Source organism: Haematobia irritans, chromosome 4 (genome assembly GCF_050003625.1).
Source record: "Haematobia irritans isolate KBUSLIRL chromosome 4, ASM5000362v1, whole genome shotgun sequence".
Lineage (NCBI taxonomy): Eukaryota > Metazoa > Arthropoda > Insecta > Diptera > Muscidae > Haematobia > Haematobia irritans.
Genome location: NC_134400.1, coordinates 174,841,787 through 174,860,808, shown reverse-complemented (window position 1 = coordinate 174,860,808; position 19,022 = coordinate 174,841,787). Strand labels below are relative to the sequence as shown.

Below are 19,022 nucleotides of genomic sequence, written 5' to 3'. Positions count from 1 at the left end.
TATCTTGATTATCGATTATCAACATTGACTATTATATGGCGTTATTGGAGCGTTTAAAGGTCGAAATGGCGGCAAAACGGCCCCATATGAAGAAGAAAAAAGTGTTGTTCCACCAAGACAACGCACCGTGCCACAAGTCATTGAGAACGATGGCATGAATTCATGAATTGGGCTTCGAATTGCTTTCCCACCCACCGTATTCTCCAGATCTGGCCCCCAGCGACTTTTTCTTGTTCTCAGACCTCAAAAGGATGCTCGCAGGGAAAAAATTTGGCTGCAATGAAGAGGTGATCGCCGAAACTGAGGCCTATTTTGAGGCAAAACCGAAGGAGTACTACCAAAATGGTATCAAAAAATTGGAAGGTCGTTATAATCGTTGAAGGCAACTATGTTGAATAATAAAAAACGAATTTTGACAAAAAAAAATGTGTTTTTCTATGTTAGACCGGGGACTTATCAGCCAACCTAATTTATAATTTTACTCAGCTTGTCTAAGACATATTTCTACAATTGTAAAATCATTTCATGGGGAATCGAACCTAAATGTTCCCCCCTAATCAGGGTTCATCACTGATTTGGAAAATAGACAGTGAAACCTCTCACATGTGGACACCCACATTTGGGAGGTGTCCAATTATGAGAGCTCAATTTTTATTTATTACTACATTAGACGTCTCACGACAATTGACCACTTTTGGTTTTCAGACAGTGCAAGTTTCACTGCATCAGAAATGTTGATGATATTTACCTTCATATTGATTAGCCAATTTTATATTTAGAAGTAAATTTTCATTCATAAATACATGATGACAGACAACACATTTTCATTTGATTTTCATTTTTCAATTTTTAAATTATTACTGATTTTCTACCTATTGATTTATTTTTTTCCATAAATAAGGTCAACATTTTGGGGACGAATCATAATTTGGGGACAAGAGCCAGAAAAATACTGGCAACACTGCTGGTGAGTACCAGAGAATGAAATGGGGTACTCATGAGAGAGTATATCTCAGTACTTACCCATATTCGGATATATTGTGAATGCAATAATTACTTATTTCTTATTATAAATTCAAAAATTGCTACCAAAACCGCGAAAATACAAAATTCAAATTTGTGCTTTATATGAGTAGCATGCACATCAGTACACATACTCGCTACGCCATGCGTATTTTGGGTAGATATAAATATGGAATAATAGGTAGATATAGTTACAAAAAAGTACGCGAACAGACCTATTATTTTAATGATTCATTTATGTTCGTTAAAAGAACAAAAATATTCGTTAATAATAAGAAACGTTACTAAACTGTTTCGCCATGTAAATTTGTAAAATCTTCGTTTGTCACTATATACACAGAAAAAAGTCCATACACACAAAGAAAATTTCATCAAAATTCAGTCAATGAAAAATTTTCATTGATATAACGAAACATTAATACAATGAAAATATTCGTTAATAGTACGAAACGTTACGTTGATTAACAGAAAATTCGTTACAGTAACGAAAAATTCCGTTGTATTAACGAATTTGTTTTATTGGCTGACTTTTAACGACACATTTCGTTAATATAACGAAACTTTTTCTATTAGTGTAGTTAAGCTGATAAGAAAATTAACTTATTTTTGGGACGAAAACAATTTATTGTGCTTAATGTTATTTTTATAAGTTATTAAGAAATTTTGCACAGCCCAATGAAATTTCTTTTATTCCAAATATGTCTCAAATATATTTTTTAACTAAACATGGGTATGAAAAATCAAACTAAATCATTTTCGTACAATTCTAAAAAAAAAACAGTAAGAATGAAGTACGACATGGTGGTCATGACTTGGCGCCAATATTTTTTTTCTGTACTTTTAGCTAATGTTTACACTGGGAAAATGTGATGACCTCAAATAGGTTTTAAGAGCATAATATTATTTTTGGACGGCGAACATGGAATATTTTTGTCGCAAAAATATTGTTTCCTCGACAAACATAAATATGCTTGTCGCCTTATGGAAATCTCAAAAAACCCCAATATAAATTTGTTCAATTTTCGCACGAGGTAGTTAATTTTTTCCTACACACAAAAAAATCTAATTCAATCACGAAATTAATTGATCCAATTAATTTTTTAATTGAAATGTCTTCAATCACAGAAATGATAGTATGTATCAATTAAAAACTTAATTGATACTATAAATTTTTGTTTCAATTAAAAAATTTGTTGAATCAATTAAATTTTTAATTGAATATTTTTTAAAACTCAATTAAAACGTTAATTAGAAAATTTTTCGTAAAAAAAAATTCTGTGTATAAAACAGTTTCCTTTGAAATTTGAGATTTCCATAAACAAAAAGGTCTTTCAAATATTTATTTTTATCATTTATTTAGTAATTTGCTTTCTTTGGAGTGGCTTGGGGTTTTGGAATTCGACAATTTTTTTTTTTTGTTTGGATTTATTGCATTTCTTGCACTATTCTAGAGTATTTGGGTTTCTTTTTTAACCAAAATTTTATTTTAATCTTTTTAATCCATTTACGGATTTTGTTCCAAAAACAATTGTTTGCTACCTCTGCTACAGATGCTGCTGCTGTTTCTGCTGCTGATGTATGCATACCATCATTATTATTTTGAATAATATTTTTACAACTCCAGTCGTCGTTATCGCTGTCGCCGACGCCGTCTTTGTGGCTCAACGACCCCAACATAGGCTTCTTTGTATGCGCCCGTGGTCTCTCTCTATTTTATACGGCTGCCACAGGTCCAGGCGGTGTGGAGATACTCGTCGTCATTGTTTTGCTCAGATTCCTGTAAGACAAAAGACTCTCATTGATTGATGGCTCTCTTGCCAGGGGCGTGCTGTAAGAGTGTGGGCAAACGTGGCATAACATAGTTTTGGTTACAGTTTACTGTACAAAAATACAAGCTTATATTTTACGAATACATGTACGAACAGTGTGTGGGTGTGAAAGTTAATAGATTATAGATCTCAGAAGACAACATAGGTGAAAGGGTGGTTTTAGTGGCGGTTGTGGTTGTGGTTTTGGTGATGATTGTGGTTTTGGTTTTGGTAGTGGTGGCTAGGTATGGAGAAGGTCGTATCCTCCATTGGAGATGACCCCCAGGGCATTGTAGACTAAGAGCATCTTCTAACGCTAAAATAGTTTGAGAAACAGAGTTACACATTTGTATCAGGTAGGGTGATCTAGAATACTAGGGCAGATAAAAAAAATAAATATAAATATTTTATGGGTCATCGTGGACCTAGGACTCTTGTGGACCTATGTCCCAGTATTTAATGTCTTATCTCATTTCAATCCTTTTTCCTGTTTCAGAGTCTGAATACCTTTTCGATTGGGCCGAAGTATCAGTGTGTAAATATAACCATAGCCATGGGCGATAGGCGAACACATTTTTATGTGTATATCTTATGTGAAGTCCAAACATCGAAACGGAATACCGTGAAGGCGTTAAAATCTATTCCAATTCGTTGGCGGAAAATGGGATAGTGTTGCCATTGCTTAGTAAATTTTTTAACCTTCATTTCATGACATTGCTCCTGCCCGGTTACGTGGAAATTCTTTTGTCTTAAAATAAGAACATGTTCGAACCGAAACTTTTTACTCTAGCATCGATAAAAATTTGAGGTAAATCGGGGTGAGTTAAATTTCACCTAGTAAGAAATTTGTTGAAAATTCTTGACATTTACGACATCACATAGATTGACATGTTTTGATTGTCTCAAAACAAATAAAAAGTAGTTTTATTGTTTTTAAAGAAATTATTACAGCAAACTAGCAATATTTTCTCACCATAGTAAATTTGTATCTCACCATAGTAAAGAGTTTCGGTTTTGAACAGGCTCTAACTCAATAAATAATAAGCTATTACAAGTTCTTACTCGACTCCAATGCTGAATATAGAAAATTCATTCAATATTGAAATTTCAAATAATAAAAATATTGAAATTTTTCGTCGCGAAAACATAATTGGTCACGCATCAAGTAAAAACAATATCCCTGGGTCAACAAAAAAATCTGAATCAAAGGCAACACGGTCCCATGTGCCGTCCATGAATTAATAGGTATGTTTTCTTTTAGTACTCGATGCAACATTTGTATGAGCTATCTAATGGTGTTTTCTTTTCTTATAAAAAATGTGCACTTTTTTGCATTTTGCCAGGAAAATGAACTGTTTAGGTTCTTTTCTAAAAAAAAAAGGAAAAATTGCGAATAGGCTTCGAATTCTGTTGTAAGAATTGTTCCACGCATAGAGGCAAATTGCGGGCATTTTCAGAACTGCCGACAAACGAGAGTACTGCGTTGCCCTATTTGCTCCTTTGAATTCTTTTCTATCCGCTGAAATAGCATTTTGTAGGTTGCAGGTTGAAAAAATGAAGTCAAAGCACCATCACAACAGCAGTTTTGTTGTGATTAATTTGTCGAATAACACAAAACTAAAAGTGGTAAAGTGTCAAAGATAACCGATCTAATAAATATTTATTATTTTATACATAAAAAAATGTAAGATTTCGCTTGTTTTCTGCGAATGTTCTGAAACAGCTGATGCCAGTGTTGCACATTTTTGGAAATGTCCTGGATAAATGAGTACTCAGTTTTCTTTTTTACGGCTTAGGTATCCATTACTAAAAACAACTCTAGTATAAGGTTTAAATTGGCCACACGCAAACAATGTATTCGCCTACCGCCCATCGCATTCGTTGTGTTTACAAACTTGAGCATTAAAATGCTATAAGAAAAGTCAATCAGATTCTGAGGATATTTATATTTCCAGTGCATTCTCTTCAAATTCTGCTGAAAAAAACCGATTCGTAATTCATGACAAATGCCTAATAGCAGATTAGTTCGTCAAATTTAAAACGAGCTAATTGAAGTCACCAGGAATGAATGAAAAATCCCAATGATTAGTATTTTAATCTGATATGAAGTTCATGCAATATATCACTGATGATGCTTTTGCAGTGCCTTAGTGTGGCTGTAGTATGTTTTGCAACTAACTTCTTGTTGATATCATTACTAAACCGCTCGTCTAACAGCTGACAGATTTATTCCAGTGACAATTCATTTTATTACAAAAGCATTTTGATATATTGCATTCAGAAAAAAAGTTCTTCGTGATGGAATTCAAATGTTATACTGTGGTTACTTTATATTTTGCTGGCAGTGTACTGTATACTGTTCCATTTTTTATTTTAATTTTTTTTTCATAAAATGTTGTTTTTGTTAATTGGGGATTTTTATGGAAAAACAGCCCGAAAATTGGCGTTGCCAGATTGTTTCTATAAAAACCGCTACATTTTTCGCACAAAAGAGAAAAAACAAGTATATACAGCCGTAAGTTCGTATGTACCCTCCACCATGGATTGCGTAGAAACTTCTACTAAAGGCTGTCATCCACAATCGAATTACTTGGGTTGAGGTAACACTTGCCGATGGCAAGGTATCTTAAAACTTCCTAACACCGTCTTCTATATTGTAAGTTAGTCCATACGTGGTATATATTAAACTAAAACAAGTAAGGAAAGCCTAAAGTCGGGCGGGACCGACTATATTATATCCTGCACCACTTTGTAGATCTAAATTTTCGATACCATATCACATCCGTCAAATGTGTTGGGGGCTATATATAAAGGTTTGTCCCAATTACATACATGTAAATATCACTCGATCTGGACAGAATTTGATAGACTTCTACAAAATGAATAGACTCAAAACTTAAGTCGGGTAATGCACTAGGGTGGAACACAATGTTAGTAAAAAACAAGTAAGGAAAGTCTAAAGTCGGGCGGGGCCGACTATATTATATCCTGCACCACTTTGTAGATCTAAATTTTCGATACCATATCACATCCGTCAAATGTGTTGCGGGCTATATATAAAGGTTTGTCCCAAATACATACATTTAAATATCACTCGATTTGGACAGAATTTGATAGACTTCTACAAAATCTATAGACTCAAAATTTAAGTCGGCTAATGCACTAGGGTGGAGCTCAATGTTAGTAAAAAAATATATGAAACATTTAAATCTGAAGCAATTTTAAGGAAACTTCGCAAAAGTTTATTTATGATTTATCGCTCGATATATATGTATTAGAAGTTTAGGAAAATTGGAGTCATTTTTACAACTTTTCTACTAAGCAGTGGCGATTTTACAAGGAAAATGTTGGTATTTTGACAATTTTTGTTGAAATCAGAAAAACATATATATGGGAGCTATATCTAAATCTGAACCGATTTCAACCAAATTTGGCACGCATAGCTACAATGCTAATTCTACTCCCTGTGCAAAATTTCAACTAAATCGGAGTTAAAAATTGGCCTCTGTGGTCATATGAGTGTAAATCGGGCGAAAGCTATATATGGGAGATATATCTAAATCTCAACCAATTTCAACCAAATTTGGCACGCATAGCTACAATGCTAATTCTACTCCCTGTGCAAAATTTCAATTAAATCGGAGTAAAAGATTGGCCACTGTGGTCATATGAGAGTAAATCGGGCGAACGAATATATGGGAGCTATATCTAAATCTGAACCGATATCAATAAAATTTGGCACATTTGACTACACTATTAATTGTACTCCTTGTGCAAAATTTCAACCAAATTGGGGTAAAAATCTGGCTTCTGGGACCGTATTAATCCATATTGAGCGAAAGATATATATGGGAGCTATATCTAAATCTGAACCGATTTCTTCCAAAATCAATAGGGGTCTATTTTGAGCCAAAATACATACTTGTGCCAAATTTGAAGTGGATTGGACTAAAACTGCGACCTATACTTTGATTACAAAAATGTGTTCACGGACAGACGGACAGACGGACATCGCTATATCGACTCAAGAGCCCACCCTGAGCATTTTTGCCAGACACCATGTGTCTATCTCGTCTCTTTCTGGGTGTTGCAAACATATGCACTAACTTATAATACCCTGTTCCACAGTGTGGCGCAGGGTATAAAAAGGCCGATTAAATACGTACATTACTCAGTTTAACAAAATTTTCTACGGAAATAAAATTTTGACAAAATTTTCTATAGAAATAAAATTTTGAAAAAAATTTCTATAGAAATAAAATTTTGACAAAAATTTCTATAGAATAAAATTTTGAAAAAATTTTCTATAGAAATAAAATTATAATAAAATTTTGAAAAAAATTTTCTATAGAAATAAAATTATAATAAAATTTTGACAAAATTTTCTATAGAAATAAAATTTTGACAAACTTTTCTATAGAAATAAAATTTTGATAAAATTTTCTATAGAAATAAAATTTTGACAAAATTTTCTATAGAAATAAAATTTTGACAAACTTTTCTATAGAAATAAAATTTTGACAAAATTTTCTATGGAAATAAAATTTTGACAAAATTTTCTATAGAAATAAATTTATGACAAAATTTTCTATAGAAATACAATTTTGACAAAATTTTCTATAGAAATAAAATTTTGACATAATTTTCTATAGAAATAAAATTTTGACAAAATTTTCTATAGAAATAAATTTATGACAAAATTTTCTATAGAAATACAATTTTGACAAAATTTTCTATAGAAATAAAATTTTGACAAAATTTTCTATAGAAATAAAATATTGACAAAATTTTCTATAAAAATAAAATTTTGTTTTATTGGTTTGTACTTCAATCATATTTGTTGTTTTTATCTCAGCTTAAAAACCATTGCGTTGACTAAACTACAAGAGTAGCTTAACCAACAGAGGAAATGAACAGTACCATAAAAATTTCGTAGACAGAACCATAAAATGTTGGTAGATTATTTTTGGCTCGAATGGCAACCATGATTATGAACCGATATGGACCATTTTTTGTGTGATTGGGGATCGGCTATATACAACTATTAACCGATATGGACCAATATTGGCATGGTTGTTAGCGGCCATATACTAAAACCACGTTCCAAATTTCAACCGGATCGGATGAATTTTGCTCCTCCAAGAGGCTCCGGAAGTCAAATCTGGGAAATGGTTTATATGGGGGCTATATATAATTATGAACTGATATGGACCAATTTTGGCATGGTTGTTAGAGACTATATGCTAACACTAGGTACCAAATTTCAACCGAATGGGATGAAGTTTGCTCCTCCAAGAGGTTCCGGAGGTCAAATCTGGGGATCGGTTTATATGGGGGCTATTTATAATTATGGACCGATGTGGACCAATTGTTACATGGTTGTTAGAGACCATATGCTAACACTTCGTACCAAATTTCAATCGGGTCAGGTGAATTTTGCTCCTCCAAGATGCTTCGGAGGTCAAATCTTGCGGTTGGTTTATATGGGGCCTATATATAATTATGGACCGATATGGACCAATGTTTGCATGGTTGTTAGAGACCATATGCTAACACTTCGTACCAAATATCAACCAGATCGGATGAATTTTGCTCCTCCAAAAGGCTCCGGCGACCAAATCTGGGGATGGGTTTATATGGGGACTATATATAATTATGGACCGATATGGACCAATGTTTGCATGGTTGTTAGAGACCAAATACTAACAGCACGTACCAAATTTCAACCGGATCGAGTGTATTTGCTCCTCCAAGATGCTTCGGAGGTCAAATCTTGGGGTTGGTTTATATGGGGGCTATATATAATTATGGACCGATATGGACCAATTTTTGCATGATTATTAGAGACCATATACTAACACCACGTACCAAATTCGACCGGATCGTACGAATTTTGTTCCTCCAAGATGCTTCGGAGGTCAAATCTTTGGGTTGGTTTATATGGGGGCTATATATAATTATGGACCGATATGGACCAATTTTTGCATGATTGTTAGAGACCATATACTAACACCACGTACCAAATTCAACCGGATCGGATGAATTTTGTTCCTCCAAGAGGCTTTGCAAGCCAAATCTGAGGGTCGGTTTATATGAGGGCTATATGTAAAAGTGGTCCGATATGGCCCATTTGCAATACCATTTGACCTACATCAATTAAAAACTATTTGTGCCAAGTTTCAAGTCGATAGCTTGTTTCATTCGGAAGTTAGCATGATTTCAACAGACGGACGGACGGACATGCTTAGATCGACTCAGAATTTCACCACGACCCAGAATATATATACTTTGTGGGATCTTAGAGCAATATTTCGATATGTTACAAACGGCATGACAAAGTTAATATACCCCCCATCCTATGGTGGAGGAGGATATAAAAACAGAAAAAACACTAACTACTTTTTGTAGTAAAAATCACGGTGGAAATGATTATTTATTATTTATTATTTTTATTTGATTAATATTATTATTTTAAATATGTCGAAAACCTTATTGTGGCAGAAATGTTTAGATAAAATCTCAGTTATGTCCATACTTCAACAGAAGCATGTCGAGAATAAATACCGTTAAAAGACCATGAAATGATTTTTTTCTTCACTAAAATACCAGATCTAGCAGGGAAGAGCCAAATTGGCAACGCCGAATATAACTTTTATACTTCAATTTATAAAATTTATCATTAGGAGTTTTTCATTCATTTCTGGAAAATTTAAATAAGTGTGATGGTCTTTATTTCATTTAGAAACGTATATAATTTACGAACGATATTTTTTCGATGCAGAAAATATATTTTTTCTTACGAAAACTTCTTCTTATTCTTTATTTGAAATCGAACTTAAATTTTTTCTTACAAGAAAATTCTCAGATTCTGGAATTTTGGTTTAATTTAATAGAACTTTTCTATAGGAAAAATTGAAAAGTTATTAAAGGATTTAGTGTGTGCGGGTTTTTTAAGTTGGTTCTACAAACATTTCCCTTATTTACAAATAAGCACTGTGATTCTGAATGGGATTTTTCTACTGCATCTACGGGAAAATTTCTTCTGTCTTTTAGGTAAGTGATGATAGCCTAATGTAATCAAAATTGTTTATTGGGTTTATAAATGACTCTCTGAATTTTAGATGGGGATGATGAAGATTCGAGAATGTGAAATGGTGATGGGATGCGTGTAAAATTAATAATTTTCAGATTCTGAGGACTTAATTGTATAGAAAAAAATATCTGGAAAATTATCAAGAAACTTAGCAATAAGGAGTAATGTGATACATTAGTGCTCTTAAATTCTGGGCGAAAAATTTACAAAGGTTGAACAACTTTTGGTAAGATATATTGTGATTTTTTAGTTTTCATAAAAATTATACTTTTTTGAAAAATATTTCAAATTAAAAACACAATGATTGTAGTTGAAAACGTAATTAATTAAAAATCAACTGGCACAACCGTTTCAATAAAATTAAAAAATAAAGTCAGTAACAAAAATAATAGAGAAGTTTTATGATTTTAATTAAAAAATTAACTATCGAAACAAACATTTTCATCAAATAAAAATTCGAAATTAATATGAGGCATCTGATTTTTCTTATATTTGGACAAGAAAGGGGACCACCTTTGCCAACTTTTTTTGAAAATTAGGCTCTATTTCTCCAATTCACTTGAAATTTTCGGTGAAGTTTGGGGATCTTCTCTAGAAAAAATCTACTTCTATATTTTTCAATATAAGTGCGAAGAGATGGACATGTCCTTTGCCCGATTTTTTATCTTATCTGATTTTTTCATATTTGACCCTCTTGTTTGGCTTTTCGAACATTGAAATAAAGTTATCTTTTTTTAGAGAAGTTTGCGAGTCTTCTCTAGATAAAAATCGCTTCTACATTTTTCGATATATGTATGTGCGGCGAGACGGACATCCCACTTCTCCGACTTTTTCGAAACTGAACATTAGTATCTATCAGTAATGTTAGTAATATTTCTGAGTGTTCCCAAGCTTTTCTATGTGGTGTAATCCGAAACGCCGTTCGGATTCGGCAATGACATTCCTTGTCATTGAGCTAAACATGGAATCGGGCAGCACTCGTGACAAGACCTTCTCACTACTGTGGTATCACAATGGACTGAATAGTCTAAGTGAGCCTGAAAAAAACGGACTTTTGCTGAAATGCTTAGGTATACCTAGGAAGCTTACAGCCAAAGAAATTTGTTAGTAGGGACAGCAGAAAAGTCTGCTAAAACAGCAGAAAGTCTGCTGAAAAAGGGACAGCAGTCACTGTTTGCTGAAATAGCAAACATTTCCTGCTATTTTTTAAGCTCGATTACACTAAAACATGTTTTATTTTGGCAAAATGTCAACATAGGAGCTATCCTAACACAATATTTTATGAATATCTATAGTATTTGACCAAAAATCTGAATATTTATCGAATTGAGGCATAACAGCAAACAAAATGTTGGCTGATCGTATTTAGGAGCTTGTAAGTATATTACAGAGCAAAAATATACCAAAAACTACTTTTGATTCTTAAATATGCTTTGGGGGAAATTTTATAACCTAAAAATTTTATAAATTGTTGTTCATTAGGCCCTGAAGTACAAAAATATAACAGCAGACATCGACTGCTGTTTTTAACAGACTTTTTTATATGAGTGTATATGTTCCGATTTTGTTTTTATACCCTGCGCCACACTGTGGAACAGGGTATTATAAGTTAGTGCATATGTTTGCAGCACCCAGAAGGAGACGAGATAGACACATGGTATCTTTGGCGAGTCGATATAGCCACGTCCGTCTGTCCGTGAACACATTTTTGTAATCAAAGTCTAGGTCGCAGTTTTAGTCCAATCGACTTCAAATTGGGCACAAGTATGTGTTTTGGCTCAGCATAGATCCCTATTGATTTTGGAAGAAATCGGTTCAGATTTAGATATAGCTCCCATATATATATTTCGCCCGATATGGACTTATATGGCCCCAGAAGCCAGAGTTTTACCCTAATTTGCTTAAAATTTTGCACAAGAAGAACAATGAACACTATAGTCAAGTGTGCCAAATTTTATTGAAATCGGTTCAGATTTAGATATAGCTCCCATATATATCTTTCGCCCCGCCCCATAAGGACTAATACGGTCCCAGAAGCCAGAGTTTTACACCAATTTGGTTGAAATTTTGCACAGGGAGTAGAATTAGCATTGTAGCTATGCGTAGCTATGCACTAGGAGTACAATTAGTAGTATAGTTAAGTGTGCCAAATTTGATTGAAATCGGTTCAGATTTAGATATAGCTCCCATATATATCGTTTGCCCGATTTACACTCATATGACCCCAGAGGCCAATGTTTGCTCCGATTTAGTTGAAATTTTGCACAGGGAGTAGAATTAGCATTGTAGCTATGCATGCCAAATTTGGTTGAAATCGGTTCAGATTTAGATATATCTCCCATATATAGCTTTCGCACGATTTACACTCATATGACCACAGAGGCCAATTTTTTGCTCCGATTTAGTTGAAATTTAGCACAGGGAGTAGAATTAGCATTGTAGCTATGCGTGCCAAATTCGGTTGAAATCGGTTCAGATTTAGATAGAGCTCCCATATATATGTGTTTTTGATTTCGACAAAAATGGTCAAAATACCAACATTTTCCTTGTAAATTCGCCACTGCTTAGTCGAAAAGTTTTAAAAATGACTCTAATTTTCCCAAACTTCTAATACATATATATCGAGCGATAAATCATAAATAAACTTTTGCGAAGTTTCCTTAAAATTGCTTCAGATTTAAATGTTTCCCATATTTTTTACTAACATTGTGGTCCACCCTAGTGCATTAGCCGACTTAAATTTTGAGTCTATAGATTTTGTAGAAGTCTGTCAAATTCTGTCCAGATTGAGTGATATTTAAATGTATGTATTTGGGACAAACCTTTATATATAGCCCCCAACACATTTAACGGATGTGATATGGTATCGAAAATGTAGATCTACAAAGTGGTGTAGGGTATACACTTGTTTAATTAAAGGTTAGGTTAAAGTGGAAGCCCGATTAAGATTCAGGCTCACTTAGACTATTCAGGAAACCATATGGTGAAAAATTTTAACTTGATATTTTGGGGCAGAAATAGAGCTTTCGTTTTTTTATACCCTCCACCATAAGAAATATTGCACTAAGACCCCATATATATATATATATATATATATATATATATATATATATATATATATATATATATATATATATATATATATATATATATATATATATATATATATATATATATATATATATATATATATATATATATATATATATATATATATATATATATATATATATATATATATATATATATAGTTATTATTATTATAGTTGTTATTGATGTAGGTCGGATGGTATTGCAAATGGGCCATATCGGTCCACTATAGCCCCCATACAAACGGACCCCCAAATTTGGCTTGCGATCGCTCTAAGAGAAGCAAATTTCATCCGATCCGGCTGAAATGTGGTACATAGTGTTAGTATATGGTCTCTAAAAACCATGCAAAAAATTGGTCCATATCGGTCTACTTTTACGTATAGCCCCCATATAAACGGACCCCCAAATTTGGCTTGCAGAGCCTATAAGAGAAGCAAATTTCATCCGATGCGGCTGAAATTTGGTACATGGTGTTAGTATATGGTCTCTAAGAACCATGAAAGAATTGGTCTACATCGGTCCATAATTATATATAGCCCCCATATAAACCGATCCCCCGATTTGGCTTGCGGAGCCTCTAAGAGAAGCAAATTTCATTCGATCCGTCTGAAATTTGGTACATGGTATTGGTATATATTCTCTAACAACCATGCAAAAAGTGGTCTACATCGGTCCATAATTATATATAGCCCCCATATAAACCGATCCCCCGATTTGGCTTGCGGAACCTCTAAGAAACGAAAATTTCATCCGATGCATGGTGTTGGTATATGTTCTCTAATGACCATGCAAAAATTGGTCCATATCGGTCCATAATTATATATAGCCCCCATATAAATCGATTCCCAGATTTGTCCTCCGGAGCCTCTTGGAGGAGCAAAATTCATCCGATCCGGTTGAAATTTACAACGTGGTGTTAGTATAAGGCCGCTAATATCCATGCCAAAATTGGTCTATAGTTATATATAACCAATCCCCAATCACACAAAAATTGGTCCATATCGGTTCATATTCATGGTTGCCACTCGTGCCAGATTTAATCTACCAAAATTTTATTTTTATGGAAAACATTGTCAAAATGTTATTTCTATAGAAAATTTTGTAAAAATTGTATTTCTATAGAAAATTTTGTAAAAATTTTATTTCTATAGAAAATTTTGTCAAAATTTTATTTCTATCGAAATTTTTTTCCAAATTTTATTTCTATAGAAAATTTTTTCCAAATTTTACTTCTATAGAAAATGTTGTCAAAATTTTATTTTGTCAAAATTTTATTTCTATTTTAGAAGACGATGTTAGGAAGTTTTAAGATACCTTGCCATAGGCAAGTGTTACCGCAACCCAAGTAATTCGATTGTGGATGACAGTCTTAAGTAGAAGTTTCTACGCAATCCATGGTGGAGGGTACATAAGCTTCGGCCTGGCCGAACTTACGGCCGTATATACTTGTTTTTGTTTGTAATCATCAATTAAAAAATGAATTGGACCAATTAATTTCGTGATTATAAATATAATCGGAAAATTTATAAGAAAGTGCTAAATCGTAGGAACTCTTATAAAATTACAGGTAAATTGTTTCATCTTAAGGTAAAATAATTGTAAATAAATAAAAATTACTATAATAAATAATTGCTTGCCTCAATTAAAAAATTAACTGAGATTTGTGACTAAAATATATACAGTTTTGAATTAAAAATCAATTGAAAATGCCGATGAAATCGTGATTAAAACAATTTCAATTAAAAAATTATTAGGATTAATTAATTTTGTGATTGATTCTAAGAGGTCATGTACATTGAGATTCAAATAATGAACACTTGAGACCTATATATGTTAGTGACGAACTAGTCTCCAGTTTCAGAAATCTAATGTTTGTTGTTGTGCGCTCGATAGAATAGAATCCTATCAAAAGTTGTTGAACCCAGCATTATGAGTTTTCTAAACATTTAAAGCTCTCTGAGTAGAGAAAAACACGTTGTCTTACTTACCCTTGAACTGAATTTGAAGTGGATATTATACCATTATCGAGGGAATCCCTTGACAATTCATCGGCCATCTGGACTTTAAGTTGGTGACCAAATGAATTCATATCGGAATTCGGTGTCATCACCGAACCCGGTGTGTGAACACGATATTGCCCGGGTGTGGTTACCGAGCCAGGCTGTGATATTGAGTTGGTCATACCGGGTCCCCCATTGGGCAGAACACCGTCTACGATACAACTCTCCCCCGTCGTTGAGTCATGCATATTTATCACCTGACTACCCGCCACATTGTCGGCTAATGCGGCTCCATCGCTGTCATCCACACCCTCATCGTCGATATCCATGTCTTCGGCATTCTTATCGAGTGGGGCTGTCTCTTCGTCCTCATTGTAGATTTTGAAATAGGCATAAGTCAAATAGATCACAGATATAATAAAGGAGGGTATAGGTATGGCCATCGAATACACCAGATTCAGTGTGTTCTGCCAATAGTCGAGATCGCTTATGACCACACTAGGATCCACTTTGGAATAGTAGCAGGGGAATTTCACGCCCAACTTGTGATAACGTTTCACCCATATGGTACAGTTGAGAACGGGCGGATAACCACAACCCTTGACGTTGGGATAGAGATGGGCTCCCACAAAAAAGTATTTGCTATCATTACCATCCATAAGGCCTCTATTCAGCTCTGAGATTTCTTCGAAAACATCACTGCCATCGGCTGATATAAGGGTATTATCGGGATCGGGTTCAGAGTCTTCTATGAGGAAACCATTGGAACCATCCTCATCGCCAAAGTTGAGATGTTCCATGGTCATGCCACCACCAACACCACCCCCACCCAGGCCACCATCCTCATCCATGGCGGCCATGGCGGTATCATGCATGCCCAAATCATACTCGTAATCACGAAGGGCACGTGTATATCGGTCTGTACGTTTCTTGGGCGGAATAACTCGTTCGGCTTCCTTGAGATTAATATGGTATTCGGTGAAATTGAATTCATCGGTGTAGTTGTACAAATTCAGCCTATAGTTGACCATAATCTGGGAACATTCGAAGATCTCTCTCGTACAGCCTTCGCGGCACGATGACCAACTGCAATTACGCGCCCCATAGCGTTTCACCATTGACGATGTTTCACACAGGGCGGGCACCTCCTCGAATTGCATGAATATCGTCGTGAAGGCCGGCTCTATGACAAAGGGCACCAGAAAGAGGAAAGCAAACATGCTAAAGGTACCAAGCAGTATGAAAAAGGCAGTCGTATAAAAGAGCAATTTCTCGCGTAGGGTACGAATTTCCAGTTCATCACCCATTGTTTGTAGCTGTTCTCTTTGTTTTTGTTGTTTGTTAGTTGTATGCTATGGATATTTCTTGTTTTTGTTGGTGGTTGCTGTTTGTTTTTTGTTTTTGTTATAATCTAAATTTTGTTTTTGTTGTTTTTTTTTTATCTATACTAAACTTAATATTATTTTTATTACTTATTTTTTGTTATTTTAAGCGTGGGTTAAATTTCTTATATTGTTGTTGCTTTGTATTGTTGTGTAAATGAGCATTTAAAGCAAGAGAGCTTTATGCTTTGATTGAGTAGATGTTTTTAGGCGATGATATTGCAAATATTTTTTCAGAGAGAGAGAGAGAGAGAGAGACAGAGAGCGACACATACAATTATACACACTGAGATTAAGAGAAAAAGAGAGAGATTATTAACGCACTGCAGTTAATGCTCAAGTTTACCGTTATTTTAATGAGAGATTAATGAGATTCTTAAAAATTAATAGAGATGAGTATTTTAGTGCAACTTTTATATCACAGGATGTTTTGGTTTCTCTTATTCGCAATTTGATGGAGGTTGCTTGACGCTCGAGATTCCGCACCTATTCGTAATAACGGATCATTTTATCCTTTCTTAGATTAAACATTTCATGCTATGCTATGCTTGCATTATGTTTTAAATGTAATTTTCTTTTCGATTTCCTTTTATTTTCTTCATTTTTTATTCAGCAGTACCTTGTTGTTGATGGTTATGATTGGTTGCTTTTGTTATTGACAATTCTTAAACATTGCATATTCTTTTTTTTTTTAATTTAAAGTCTAGTTTTGATTAATTGTATTATGTAGACATAAATGAGGTTACATTTTCTTCAAAACCACTCTTTTTTTCATTTGCTGTTATGATATGGCACTTATATAGACGATTATAATGTTTGCACCATTCTTTTAGTTGACATTTCACCATCTGCAATTAAAAGAAACGAAAATTTTGTTAATTTCAAATTGGTCTATTTGTTTTTTTTTTGTTAGTAAAACTCAATTCTTCAATTTCAAGGCTAAACACTACGAAAACAAAATTTCACGAACATTTTTCCAATTAAAATCTTAATTGAGTTTTAAAAAATATTCAATTAAAAAATTTAATTGATTGAAGAAATTTTTTAATTGGAACAAAAATTAATAGTATCAATTAATTTTTTAATTAGACCAATTACTTTTTTAATTGACTTTCAATTAATTTTTTAATTGATACCATCATTTCTGTGATTGAAGACATTTCAATTAAAAATTAATTGGATCAATTAATTTCGTGAATAAAGAAAAACAATTTTTTGTGTGTGAAGCCTTAAATTGATTAATGTCCCAGCAAAAAAACAAAAATACTCTTCCAGAGATGCGTTTGTTTTACGCTATTTAAGCAATAAATTTAAATGTTCCACATTTTACTGGGTCCCTGCATCAAATTGGTGCTGACGAACCTATCGCAGGGCTGTACCACGGTGCTCCAATTTATCGCAATTTTTAAATTTTCATATATCTCAAAAATAGCTGAATAAATTAGATTTTTTTTTATTATAAACTCAACCATAGGAGGAGATCTGAGTTGATTTAGCATTGTCTAAATCTAGAATTTAGAATTTTTTTTATTATAAACTCAACCATAGGAGGAGATCAGAGTTGATTTAGCATTGTCTGTCCATCTGTCACGCTCCCATGTGAACGAAACAAGCCAGTGTACACGTAAAGGGAGAAGCATAAGCCAGCTACTTAAAATTTTTTTCTCATTTTATCACATACGCACGCAAGCAAACCAACTAATAAGAGCTAGAGGTGTGCACGTGAGTAATTTTTTACTCACGCACACTCACGACGGAGAAATCTTATTCACGCACGATATTTTTTGGTAGGACTCACGTTCACGCACGCTCACGAAAAGAAAATTTGTACTCACGCACGAAAATCTTTTAAATGTCGTGACTCACGAAAAATATCGTGACTCACGAAAAATGTCGAGACTCACGAATAATTTTATGAGTAATTTACCTATAGAACCTGACTGAAAATATGAGTATGATTAAAATCGAGAGCGTTATAAAACTTTTAACACTTAGGATGTCACTAAAATTATATATGAATTGAACTCGTAAGCATTTTATGTTCGTAAGCGGGATTATTTTCGTGAGCGTGTTTATCCGAAATTCGTTACTCACGCACACTCACGAAGATACTATTTTCGTGACTCACGCCCGACATTTGTTTGGTTAATCACGCTCACGCACACTCACGCCGTTACCATCAGCGTGTCTCACGACTCACGCGACAATTTCGTGTCACGCGCACACCTCTAATAAGAGCAACGGAATTTGACAGAAGGATTATGGCCAAGTACACACACCAACAAGAGAAGAATGATAATTTGTTTTACTGTGTCTACCTTACAAGTGTACCCTGGAAACAAGCTAATGACTTGAAACCACGGTTGCCACAGTTGGTAGAATTCTAAAAAAAATGGTAGATTTTTTACTGTTTGATAGGCATCTCGATGTTTTGGTAGATTTATGTAAGAGGTACTTCACAAATTTCCTCTAGAAATTTTCTAGAAATTTCGACAAAAGTTCTAAAGAAATAAAGTGTTGAAAAAAATTTTTTATAGAAATAAAATTTCGGCAACATTTTCTATAGAAATAAAATGTTGAGAATATTTCCTATAGAAATAACATTTTGGCAAACTTTTCTATA

General features: G+C 33.7%; 1 protein-coding gene across 1 annotated transcript; it reads right to left on the bottom strand.

Moving 5' to 3' along the window:
* Window positions 1–2,364: 2,364 nt before the first annotated feature.
* Window positions 2,365–17,231, bottom strand: tipE (temperature-induced paralytic E). Its single transcript, XM_075307709.1, has 2 exons — window positions 15,006–17,231; window positions 2,365–2,800 (listed from the first exon to the last, which is right to left on the bottom strand). Exons 1-2 carry the CDS (start codon window positions 16,322–16,324, stop codon window positions 2,737–2,739), a joined length of 1,383 nt encoding a protein of 460 aa, XP_075163824.1. The 5' UTR covers window positions 16,325–17,231; the 3' UTR covers window positions 2,365–2,736.
* Window positions 17,232–19,022: the final 1,791 nt, after the last annotated feature.